At 47.0% G+C, this 13,195-nt stretch overlaps 1 protein-coding gene across 1 annotated transcript in view; it reads left to right on the top strand.

Annotated features, from left to right (window-relative positions):
* LOC103190064 (junction plakoglobin) overlaps positions 1-9,640 on the top strand; it is a 48,713-nt gene extending 39,073 nt beyond the window's left edge. Inside the window, 10 exon segments of the mRNA XM_042343163.1 lie at positions 572-675; positions 953-1,291; positions 2,392-2,547; positions 2,997-3,036; positions 3,039-3,115; positions 3,901-4,051; positions 6,402-6,523; positions 7,056-7,098; positions 7,762-7,922; positions 8,823-9,640. Coding sequence (XP_042199097.1) covers positions 572-675; positions 953-1,291; positions 2,392-2,547; positions 2,997-3,036; positions 3,039-3,115; positions 3,901-4,051; positions 6,402-6,523; positions 7,056-7,098; positions 7,762-7,898 — 1,169 coding nt within the window. The 3' untranslated portion in view covers positions 7,899-7,922; positions 8,823-9,640.
* The last annotated feature ends 3,555 nt before the right edge of the window (positions 9,641-13,195 follow it).

Genomic DNA, 13,195 nt, shown 5'->3' with positions numbered 1-13,195 from the left:
ATTTCCTAGCAGAAATCGATCTAATTTGTTCTTGAAAGAATCAACACTTTCTGTTTCCACCGTCTCCATAGAGAACCTGTCCCATACATTGACAAACTCGCTCACTGAAGTAGTATTTCCACAGATTTGTTCAAAATTTACCCCCCTTCAATCACAGAACTTCTCTCTATGTTCCTGGGAACCCTGACTCCAGGACTTGAAATGGCGCAGATTTGCTACTGGTTTCCATGAACGCAGGAATCACAGGTTTTGCCGTCTTCTTTGTGTTGGGATCTGGAACTTTATTGAACATAGAAACAAGAGTAGGCCATTCAGCCCCTTGAGCCTATTCTGCCATTCAGCCCCGCGATCAAGATCTATTAGATCATGGCTGATCTGTACCTCATCTTCAGTTACCTGCCTTTGACCCATATTCCTTGATACCCTGACCTAACAGAAATTAAGAGTGTGTGATCAGGTTATACCTGCTCAGCATCACATCAGGGCAGTGCTGAGCTGGTGTGGAGGCTCCAGGTCTTTATTGGGAGCAGATTTTCAGTCCACATAACAATGGTTTGCTTTTTGTGGGCAGGTGGGATGCAGACCCTGGGATTTCACCTCGCCAGTAACAGCCCACGCTTGGTTCAGAACTGCCTGTGGACTTTGAGAAATCTCTCCGATGCTGCTACAAAACAGGTGAGATGGGACAACAACAAATTATATTTGCGTTGATGGGGGTAACAGTCACTGTTAATCAACGATCTGACCAAAACCACGGTTAAAGAGTCGGGCTTGGAAATCGGGGAGCAAGGGGGTGAAATAATATTAATATTTACTGGGGGTGGAGATTGGGCACAATGGTGGTTAGAGGTGTTACTTGGACAGGTTGGGAGAGGGAATCGATACAGAAGGTGTGTGTGAGAGATGGGGATCATGTGTGGGTGTATCTCATACAGTTTTTATTGGACTACAGGAAGGATTGGAAGGTCTCCTCTCTACGCTGGTCGAACTCCTCGGCTCGGATGACATTAACGTGCTGACCTGTGCCACCGGCATCCTCTCCAACCTCACCTGCAACAACGCCAAAAACAAGATGGTGGTTTGCCAGGTGAATGGCATCAATGCTCTGGTCCACACCATCCTGAGGGCAGGAGAGAAAGAGGACATCACGGAGCCCGCTGTGTGTGCACTCAGGCATCTCACCAGCAGGCATCCGGAAGCAGAGATGGCCCAGAACAGCATACGCCTTAACTACGGTATTCCTCCCATCATGAAACCGCTCAATCAGCCCTTCCACTGGCCCCTGGTCAAGGTAAGTGATCACTCGCTCAGTCAGCCCGTACTCCTTATGCCTCAGCACTCTCCCACCTGCATTTAAAAGGCATCAGACGGGGGCACGTGTAGAGGAAGAGAACTAATGCTTAAATTGGCGGGTACTGAGAGAGAGCAGGGGATTAGGACACAAGCAGTTGCTGGAAATCTGAAATAAAAATAAGTCGCTGGGAACACTCAGCAGATCAGGCAGCATCTATGGAGAGAGAGAGAGAAGTGATGTTTCAGGTCAATCACAGACTGCCTCGGTGGAGACACTAATAGAATGGGTTGAATGGCTTCCTACTGTAAAAGTGGGAAAAGTGGTATTTCCAGGCTAGCTCAGCCATCGACGTAGTTTTGTCTCTCTGGACAAATGTGTTTCATCAACAGTTATAATAATGATATTAATAATCCTTGCATTTGATATCGCAGGTTATCACGTCTTTGAGACGTCTCAAAGCACTTCACAGAATATATTGTAAAATGAATTGACTATATTTTGTGTGTGAAACATGGCAGCCGATTGCACACAGCAGCGTCCTACAAACGGTCGTGGATTGAGTGACAATTTTTATTTTTTTTAAATTTTGAAGGAATTGTTATCCCCGGAAAAGCATTCGACTAACTATCGGGTTATTACTTACTGCTAGGGAAAAACAGGTGTGTGGAGCAAGGAAACTTACCTAACATTTCTCCCTGCCCGGAAATCAAACCCAGGTCCTCTTGCTTGCGAGACAAGTGTTCTAACCACTACGCTACAGGACTCCATCATTATATAGTGCAACAGGTTGGACTTGTTGATTGTGTTGCCCTTTCGTTCACCTGTTCTGCAGTGTCAGTTCAGCTGCTGTGGCTCTGGCTCTTGTCCAGCCAGTGCCTCGTGTAAATGCCAGTGTTTTCCAATTGGAAAGGGATTAGTTGTACAGTGTTCCAAGTCTGGGAGGGCTGGGGTGGGGGGGTGTGGAAGAGGAGCACATACACCGCATCAACTTGTCACCGCATGTTGGCCGGGTGAGGTGTGGGGGTGGAGAGGTTGATGCAGGCAAGTCACTAGTTTGTAAATGTTGTGAACGGTACCCAATTTTTGCTTCTCCTCAGGCCACGGTGGGGCTGATCCGGAATCTGGCTCTTTGCCCTGGTAATCACGCTCCCCTGCGAGAGAACAACGTGATCCAGAGACTCATGCAGCTGCTGGTGAAAGCTCATCAGGACGCTCAGCGTCAGGCTTCCGGTGGGGGACAGCAGCAGTACATGGTAGGTAGACCCCACATCTGTGTGAGTGTCCGTGTGTGTGGGTCCATTCACATTTTCAAGACTGAGGTGGAAAGATATGTAAAAGGCAAAATACTGCAGATGCTGGAAATCTGATATGCAGCAGCAGGTCAGGCAGCATCAATGGAGAGGAAAGTGAGATTACATTTCAGGTGGATGACCACTGGAGCTCAGTGGGATGGTAGGTAAGGGCTGCTGGTAATGAGTGGAGAGGTATATATTAGGTCAGGATATCAAGGGATATGGGGCAAGAGCGGGTAATTGGAATTGAGGTACAGATGAGCTATGATCTTATAGAATGGAGGAACAGGCTCGAGGGGCCGAATGGCCTCCTCCTGTTCCTATTAATGCTTTGTTGACCAAGGCAATCTGTACTAATGGTCCTGTTCCTCTTTCTCCTTTGCACCCCCACAACCAACCACTGCACGCAGGATGGAGTGAGGATGGACGAGATTGTTGAGGGCTGTACGGGGCGTTACACATCCTCGCCCGCGATCCACAGAACCGGGCCACCATCCTCCAGCTAAACACTGTGCCGCTATTTGTACAAGTAAGTAAGCTTTCTCCCCCTGTGCCCCCCCCCCATTCCCACCGTGTTAGCAATGAGATATGAGCTGAATCCCTGCAGCCTGCACATGGGGAGATGTGGAAAAAGAATGGAATTTGGATCTCAAAAGGCCTTTTTTTCCCTCTCCCTCTTGTTGGAGGTCCTTAACCAGGGGACACGAGCATGAGATGCTGACTGTGGTAATCGAAAAAGCAAATTAGGCTAAACTTCACACACAGGTGCAGCGAGACTGTGGAACCTGGTGGTTGAAGCAGATCGTATAGATTCATTTATACAATCTTACAGCACGGAAGGAGGCCATTCGGTCCATTGCCACCAACTAGTCGCACTCCTCCCCCACTCTTTTTATTTAATTTTTTATTTAAGCAAACAGAAGGGTGTGGGAGGGAGTAGAGAATGGGTTGATATGCGTGTGGAGTATAAAGGACCGAGTGGCCTGTTTCTGTACAGTCTGTAATTTTCTGTGTTGTTGTTGTGGCTTCAGGTCGGATTCTAATGATCCCGTTTTTTTTCTGCTCTAACTCGGATCTGAGTTGAGATACAGATCTGCCGTGATCTAATACAGAGCCACCAAAAAGTCCTGATACCATTACAGTATCTAATAAAGTCTTAAAGGAATGATGATTTTTTGTTTGCTTGTTTTTAGATAATGTGGGGTAGATATCACGACTTTTTGGTTACCCTGTAGAATGGAGGAACAGGCTCGATGGGCTGAATGGCCTCCTCCTGTTCCTCTGTGGCTAATGACCACTGTTGCCTCTCCCCAGCTCCTGTACTCTAACGTTGAGAATATCCAGCGTGTGGCCACCGGGGTGCTGTGTGAGCTGGCACAGGATCGGGAAGCAGCAGAAATCATCGACGAGGAAGGGGCCACATCCCTGCTCACAGATATGCTTCACTCCAACAACGAGGGCATCGGTAAGGGCTATGTTATTATTGGGAGGGGGGATTAAGCTGGGTGTCTGACGCACACGGGAGCCCATCACCATGCCTCAAGAGTATCCAAACCAATTTGAGATTTCCATGTATAATAATAATAATAATCCTGGTATTTGATACAGCGCCTTGTTACGTCTTCGAGACGTCTCAAAACGCTTCACGGGATACACTGTAAAGTAAATTGACTGTACATTTTGTGGGCAAAACACAGCAGCCAATTGCATGAAACTGATTCACTCTCCATTCCCACAAAGTTTCACCCACAAAACATACAGTCAATTCACTTCACAGTATGTTCTGTGAAGTGCTTCGAGATATTTCACCTTGGGATGTCCTCCCGACGTGAAAGGCGCTATACAAATGTAATTTTGTTTCAGTGACGCTATATCAAGCACAATGATTATTATGATTCACTCCATTCCCACAACATCTGGATCCTTCTCTTCTACTTCCCGGGGAAACATTTCCCAGAATCGTGAAGAAAGACTTGAGTGAAGGCGAATGGGTTGTTGGGATCTGGCTGCCCTGTAGTTATTGCCACAAACATCCCAGGTGAATGGCTTTCTCGGCACTTGGGTGTTTGTATATGGTCTCTGACCCCATGTCTGTGCCCTGACCCAGGCAATAGCTAGTCTGTCCCTGGATGTGGTGTACGTACACCCTGCTGGGGCTTTCGTAAGGCAGGATGGGACGCAGCAGCTGGTTTAACACTTTCACGTGGAAAGAACATCTGAAATTGCATCACGGTTACCAAAGGGAATGGGGTAGGAAGAATTTGACTGTTGACTAAACCACAGGCAAGGTTTGATTATAAGAAGGGTATTGAAGGAGAGAGAGCAATTTAGGGAAAGAGTTCCTCATTCTGAACAAACACTGAAGGCCTTGGTTGTTGATGGAGGGAGTGAGGAATGGGCAGTGATTGTCTCAGAGAGTGACTGAGCGTGGGAGGAGAGGACATCCCAGCAACTGGACTGGGAAAGGGCAGAGATCACAACACATTGTTCAGGACAAGGAGACCCTTGTCTGCACATCAGTGGCTGGAACAGAGGAGAGCCTGAGGAGAAACCGGGCTTTATCCGGCCCAGCCATCAGTCATCACAGCCGCTGTCAATGCCCGGCTCAGTCCCCAGCACCCGACTCTGAGTAATGGTGATGCCGGGGATCAGCATTGATTTCCATGTAAACGGGAAGTGATGTTCTCACACCACAGGTTAGACATAAGGTCACTGTTCATAGTTTTGACGATGGAGAGAAAGTGTGTGTAAAATATATATTTTTTGGTCAGTCAGATGTCTGACTCATACGGAATCCCATCCCCATTGCTTAAGAGTATCCAAACTAAGCTGAGAATTCCAATTACACATTGAAATCCCTGAGATAGATTGTTGGACTGGAATGCGACTCTCTCTCTCCCTGGAGGGACGCTTCCTGCTTATCTAATTCCGAAAGTATTAGGTGCAGGTTCAAGACTTGGGGACCCCAGAGTGTACGTTGGGGTAACTGCTGGAGTCTAACCAGCTAAAACACCACAGCTTGCCATTGATATCCCCATCTGGTAAGCTTTCCAGCTGGGACCACCCTATCCATTAGGGCTTTGACTTGCAGTGTAAAGGGAAGAAATTTTGACAGATTTGAGACAAGGGTGTAAGCGATGAAGACTGAATCACTGATAAAGGTGGGACAGGGAGTGAGGCACATTAGGAGATTGTATCTAGTAGATTTAGTTGCAGGCAATTTAACATAAGGTCTATTGACTAGATTGACACTATTGAAGCACATGTCCACTTGCCAAAGTGACATTTCTCAGTCTTATATTTTTAAAAATCCTCTTGTTTACTGGCTCCGCAGTGCTTTTCCTCACTCACTGAGTGTCTGGCAAGGATCACTCTTCCTATTGGAGCTTGGTCTTCATGCAGAAAGTTTCTGATCTCATCCCTCCGGCAGCTAATAGAACAAGTAACGCTGCTCTTACTCTGTGTGTTGGCCTCCAGAGGCAAGCCCATCTCTGGAGTCAGACAGCATCTGATATAAACTGGCCTGAAGAGTTTTCTTTTTTTCCTCAAACCCTATTTGGAGTTTGTCTCCCCGTGTTTCCGGATTAACAATGAAGAAAGTTGACGTTGAAGTGACGAGACACGGCCACTATTCTCTTACATCTTGATATAATTAGGTAACACTTCTGTTACTGCGACCTGAATAACTATGAGGAGAAAAAGGCCGGAATTCCAAGTTGTTTGTGCGTCTCTGGCCTGTCAGGGTTTTGCTGTATTATTTCCCAGCCCAGTGGAGACCGATCACTGCAGTCCTTTTTGTTGTTTGTTTCTCACAGCCACATACGCTGCTGCTGTCTTGTTCCGTATATCTGAAGATAAATCCCCGGATTACAGGAAAAGGTTGTCGGTTGAGTTGACCAGCACGCTCTTCAGGAATGATCCGGAAGCCTGGGATGCGGTACGTACCCAATCTCTGTACCTTGACCAATGCCGGGTTTCGCTATGTGACCTTTGAGCCTGGAGAAGGTGTGATGGTTTGCAGTGGGGGGGAGGAGGGCAGGGAATATTTACAGCAGTTTGATGGGGAGAAGAGTCTTGTAGGAAACAATGACAACTTGCATTTATGTAGTGCCCTTCACACAGGGCAGCGTCTCGCAGAGCTTAACAGGGCGGAGCACAACACCAAGCCTGGGGTGGGAGGAGGTGACCGTAAGCACGGTTGAAGAGGAAGGTCTTCAGTTAGAATGAGGGGGCAAGGCAAAGGACTGAGGGAGAGAGTGCCAGAGTGTGACTGAAAACGTGGCCACCGATGGTGGGGTAGAGGGGACTTGGTGCGAACAGGAGGCCAGAGCCAGCCAAGTGGAGGGAAAGGAGAGTGGGGTGAGAGCAGTTTGGGAAGGTGGGTGGGTTGCTAGTGGGTGAATGGAATTTGTAGAGTGAAGGAAGCCTGTTGCTGCCATGTTAACCTGCTTTACTTTCTCACTCTCTAGGCTGAACGTATGATGGCTGCACAGAACGAATCATACCATGACGGTGAGTGCATCAAATGTTGCTTTATCTCTTCCTCCACAGCTCTTTACTTAAACTTGAGATGTCCGATGATGTGATAATGCCCTCCTCACCGGTCTCCCTAGCTCCACTCTACACAAAATCCAGTTAATCCAAAACTCTGCTGCCCACATACTCACCCACACTAAATTCCGTCCCCTTATCACACCAGTCCTTGGCAGGCTCCACTGGCTTCCTATCACTGAATGGATCGATATTAAGATCCCTCACCTGTCTTCAAATCCCTTCATGCCCTGCCACCTCCCTACCTCTCTGACCTGCTTTATTCCCAATCCACCATCTGTTACCTCTGCTCAACTGGCTCCGGCCTCCTGCATGTTCCTCATGCCTCTGTTCCAATATTGGTGGCTGTGCTTTCAGACACTATGCCCGAAACTCTGGAACACTCTCCCTCAACCTCTCCGCCTTGCCCCCTCCTTTCCCATCTTCAGGTCGTGCTTGAAGACCTTCTTCTTCGATCAGTGCCTACTGTCACCTCCCCTCCACCCCCGCCCGGCTTGATGTCGTGTTCTGCCACTGCCAAATGCTACTCTGCGTGAGGGATGTTGTGTCAATGCAAGTTGTTGTTGTTTATCAAGTGCAAGGATAATTAACTTGAATTATCTTTCTCTCTCTCTCTCTCTGAAGTAGATGTTTACCAAACAACAAACTACGGGCCTGCTGACGAGCTGGATCAGGATGGCCAGGATATGGATCCGGAATTCGGGATGGATTTTCAAGGAATACATATGGATACGTACAACAACTTACAGTACCCCGCTTAGGCCACATATGTGTCCTTCTGTAAGGTAGGACTGCTCTCTCTCTCTCAATTGCCTTGTAAAACGTCATCTAATCACTTTAGTACTAAAGGCACAGACTGACCGAGATGTTCTCAGGGCTTCAGTTATAAAGAGAATTGGCAAGTGGAGGCTTTCCCACCAGCACTGAACTAAGAAGGTTTGAAAAGTGTCTTGATAGAGATCTACCACCTAGAATTCTGCAGCACTGTGTCCTCTCCTGCTCCAGACCTAACTCTTTCGCCATCCTCTAGTGGATTGAATTCTAGATCCTCCTCCTTGCCTTCAAGTCCCTCCATGTCCTTGCCTCACCTGACCACTGCGATCGCCTGCAACCCACTGACCTGGTCGTTGCCTCCACTCAGTTGAGACTAGCCTGCTTAACGTCCCCCGCTTAAACCATTGGTGGGTGAGCTGTCAACTATTCTGCCCTGCCTTCTTGAACTCCCCCATCGTCCTCTGCTTTGCCCCCTCCCGGCCTTCAACAAATACTTTTTGACCCAAGATTTCAGCCACTCTCTCCCTTTTTCTGTGCCCCCCCCACCAGAGTGGCTGGGACGCCTAAACTCGTCAGCTGTATGTTGGGCTTTGAGAAGTCCTTCTGATATAAAAGGCACTGTTTTTAATATAAAATGTAGTTGTCGCTCTGCACGATTGGCTGCCACGCTTCGCCCACAAATGTAGTCAATTCATTTTGCGGTGTATCCCGTAAAGCGCTTTGAGATGTCTCGAAAACATGATAAGCCGCTGCAAAAGCAAGTAGTAGTATTCTGTGATGTTAGCTGCTCTGTGTGGAGTATAACTGTGATCCTGATTGTAGCTGCTCATGTGGAGTCTCTGTCTGATTGTGTTCTTTCTCTCTCTGGTTCTCTCTCCCTCCCCCACCCCCACCCCCCCACACAAACACAGAGCGTCTGACTGCAAAAGTGGATGTTTCAGGACCGATTGGGACGAGCGTGTTTAATGGAGTGCGTGAGAGAGTCATGTCATGGCTATGGGGTAAAGTGCCTAATACGCAGTGACAAGCCTGTGGGAACAATTATCCAAATCTCTTCATGTGGGCGGGCCTAACAAACCAGAATTTCGGTGCCGGATGATTTTTGGAGCTTGCACTCATTCCACCTTTATATAAAGACTCGTCTGCCTTTTTATAAACTGCTTCTAATACAGGCTTTACATTAAAAAAAGTAACCTTTTATTTGAGAACCCGCCCCCACCCCCTCATCTATGTTCTGTATATTCAAAATTGCGTTTTGCCAAAGTTTTAGAAAAAAAAACATCATCTATATACAGATTTGATTATTTTAGCCTTTAGAGGTTTAGATCGCAACTTACTCAAAACTAAAATAAGTACTTTGTGGACTTAAGTTTTACCGGTTAACACATTTGATAACATTGCCCAAGGTCTCTGTGACCTGTTTAATTGTTAGTCGTCTGGAGTCACTAGAACAATGAGGTCTGGAAATCGGCCAAAATTTTCATTTCACTAAATATCGCGAAGGTTGTGTCCCAATCTGCAACATTCACTGCAAAGGAGAACAAGCGTGCTGGGGTGGGGTGGGGTNGGGGGGGATTGCTGAGATGCGGGTGTAGGGGATGGGGCTACAGTAAAGTACCAATAGAGCTCACTTCTCTCTGATTCTTACTCTCTGATTCTTGTGGGTGGCGTTTTGTGGATTTTATTCTGCTGTAACTTTTTTTAAAAAAAATAAATAGTTTCCTCTTAGGATAATTTTTTTTTCTCTCTCTCTCTGGAATTGTAAATGTATTTGGCTGTATGATGATGCCGGTCATTCATACACATGTTATTTTTTTTTGGAAGGAACCAGGTTTAATCCTGTTAAGGTTTTTTTTGTAAAAAGCAAATAAAATACAATTTAAACTGAAGTTGACTCATTTTTATACAGTTGTGTTTGGGTTGTTTATTTTGGGGTGGGGTGGGGCGGAGGGAAGGAAGGATCAATAAACATTTGAGTGTGGTTCCCCCAGGCAAACTCTGGCTGTGGGTTTGGCTCTGATTTGCTTATGTCTGAAGAATTAAGTTTGAGGTTATCTTCTCTCTCCCTCCTTCCCTCCCTTCCTTGAGGCAAGGAAGAGGGAAACGAGCATGACTGCTTTAATTATAGAGCAGCAGGGACATGAAGAGAGAAACTGGAATGTTTACCAGAGGCTTCATGTGAAACTGTCTCCAGGCGCTCCACAGGTAATTACTGTCAAGGGCAGTGACCTGGTCTTTGTAAATCCTCTGCCCTTCCATTTACGCCAGGAAAGCCTTACAAACAGCCATGAAGTCGGTGACCAATTTAATCTGAATGCTTGTTGGCCTGGAGATGGGGGGTGGGGGGGACTCCCAACGTTTTAAGAGTCATGGGCTCTTTAACATTCACCTAAACCAGTGGAGATCCTGGGTAATAATATTAATAATCCTTGTATTAATTCTTTAATTTAATATAGTACCTTATGTTGAGACGATTCAAAGCGCTTCACGGTTAGGGTTAGGTTACTGTAAAATGGATTGACTGTATGTTTTGTCAACGAAACGTGGCAGCCAATTGTGTAGAGGCAGTGTCCCACAAACCAGTCATTTTAGTAATTAATGGCGTATTTAAAGGATGTCTCCTCCAACAATGCAATGTTTTTTTTTATAAATATATGTATACAGACACATACACCACACTCACTCCACCAACTCAACGCCAAGCTATGGGCTTGAGCCCACTACCTTTTGAGCAGGGGTGAGGGTACTACTGGCTAAGCTGAGCTGGGTTGGAGATTTGCTGGATGCTATTATTGCCCTCCAGCTGTGCCAGCTGATGGTGAAGAGAGTGAGTGACCTTTGGACATCAAGTAAGAGCACCACAGAAGCTTACGACTCAGAGAGCTGACATTTGTGAGTAACTTCAGCTCTGCAAGCTTCAGATCACCCGGATAATCAGTGGCCTTTACCGCTCCCACTGAGTTCACGCTCTGCTTGCTCAGTAGTGATTGCCCCCAAGGCAGCACATCAGATAAAGAAATGTGATTTCTAGCAGAGCCCATGAAGGAACGCTGCTTTATCCTCTTCATTGCTCATCACAGCTGCCAACGGCAATCTGCTTCCTGCTGCAAAGTGTCTCGTCAGTCCAGGAGTTGGGAGACATTCAGATTGGAGCCAGGAGCAGCAGTATTGAGGATTCTACTTGAGTGTGAGACTCCTACCCACCACCCACCCTGACACTGGCTCAGGAGGGAGAGCGTCATTGCCCATTTTGTTTTTGTGGGTGGTGGGAGGGAGGGGAAGGAGCTGTTGCGTTGGTCTGCAAAATACAGAGTTGTTGCACTTTACAGTAAATCCCAGGAAGTGCTTTGAGATGTTTTGACGCTACTATCAATATATTGACTATATTATGATTATCATAATATAATCCTTGCATTTGATATTGCACATTAGCAAGTCAAGTGCGTCACAGAATAAAGTAAAGTGAATTCTTTTGAGTATTTTGTGAGCAAAACGCAGCAGCCAAATGCACACAAAACAGTTGTGAATTGAGTGACCAAATTATTCTTGAAGGGAGTGTTACCCCTGGAAAGTGATCTGTCAATTGATTGATGGCAATCAACAACAATTTGCACTTATATAGTGCCCTCCACGCAGGGTAGCATCTCAGAGCGTCAATCAGTTATTGATCCCCCGATCACAGGACATTTAAACGTTGATGTCTTTCCTCCCTAACCAGGTCGGGAACTCTGAGGTCAATGGTGGCCCTGGCAGTTTGTCCAGCAGAGAACAACTCTCGTACAATCCGCAAAATATTGCTGATGCTGAAAACAAAAACCGACGTCGCTGGAAACACTCAGCAGGTCAGGCAGCATCTATGGAGAAAGGAAAGTGAGTCAACATTTCGGGTCCACGACTCTTCATCAGAACTCAAAGTTCTGAAGGAGTTCTGTTGAAGGGTGGTGGACCCAAAATGTTGACTCACTTTCCTTTCTCCATAGATGCTGCCTGACCTGCTGAGTGTTCCCGGCCACTTCTGTTTTTGTTCTCGTACAATCCTCCAGGTCTGCAGCACTTACTCACTCAGTTATTGACTTCTTGGTGGCCCCCACAGGCCACTTCCGGCCCATGGGCCACAGGTTGCCACCACTGATCTAATACTGTTCCGGTTAGCCAATTAATTAGAACGCTTAGGGGATGGAGGGAGAGTGAGAGAGAAAACAGGAACTGTTACCCACATCGTGCTGAAAGCAGCTTCTCGCACTCCACTTGAGTGAATAAGCGATTGTCAGCTCTGACAAGGTGCCCACGCACGGCTGTTGGCAAACAGGCAAAGAAACACTTCATTGTTTGGAGATTCCTGACTAGAATTCCACAGAGGCCGTGAGGGGAGCGGAGGCGAGCATTTGTGCTCCTGTAGGGAACAAGTGAGAGCAGGGGAGTGGGCGTGTGAGTGTGTGTGAGTGGACTGGAGTACAGCTGCTAGTCGAGGCCCAAGGCCACTGTCAAAGCTCTTTTGTATTTAAACAAATCATAACTGTGAGCCTGGCCACCAGGGTTAGCTCCCTCCCTCACTGGTTCTTGCTGGGCTGTTCCTGGGCAGGGCTCCCACTCTGAGCTCAGGTTGAAAGCTACCCTGGGGTGAGGGGTATATAAATGCAAGTTGTTGTTGAACGCCTTCTCCAAACTTTTTTCTGTTGCTCCAAAGAAATGTGGCCTCCCCTCATCCAAACATTCTAATTAGTGCCTAACTCAGACCCAAAGTTGGTTTGAGCACCCAGTCTAGACCAGTGGTAGCCAACTTTTGGCCCATGAGCCGGAAGTGCTTCCTGTAGGCCCCCCCCACCCACCCCCCAAATATTTGCACAATTCCTCGGAGGTTGTTGGTGTGTTTTCAGCTTTGTTTTTCTTCATTGAGTATTTCTGGAATAAATCAAGATATATTCAATCAAGAACATTTATCGATCTCATTGCCCGACCATTAAGTCGGACACACTGGTCTAGACTGACGCTCCCAGTGTAGTGGTGGAGGGGGCACTGCATAATCCAAGGCTGATTTACACACTGAGCTATGGGATAGAAGTTGGCGGGGTGAAGAGATTGGATTTAGATGCAGTGTAACGCAGGTAATTGGCACTGAGGTTCACATTGTTTATTTGCTATGAACAGTGACCTTCTGTCTAACCTGTAGTGTGAGAACATCACTTCCCGTTTACATGGAAATCAATGCTGATCCCCGGCATCACCATTACCCAGAGCCGGGCGTTTGGGACTGAGCCGGCCATTGACAGCGGCTGTGATGATT

The sequence above is a fragment of the Callorhinchus milii genome, unplaced genomic scaffold (assembly GCF_018977255.1).
Source record: "Callorhinchus milii isolate IMCB2004 unplaced genomic scaffold, IMCB_Cmil_1.0 Scaffold23, whole genome shotgun sequence".
In the NCBI taxonomy this organism is placed as follows: Eukaryota; Metazoa; Chordata; class Chondrichthyes; order Chimaeriformes; family Callorhinchidae; genus Callorhinchus; species Callorhinchus milii.
Note: the sequence above shows the minus strand (reverse complement) of the source record. Positions and strands in the feature narration are given on the sequence as shown.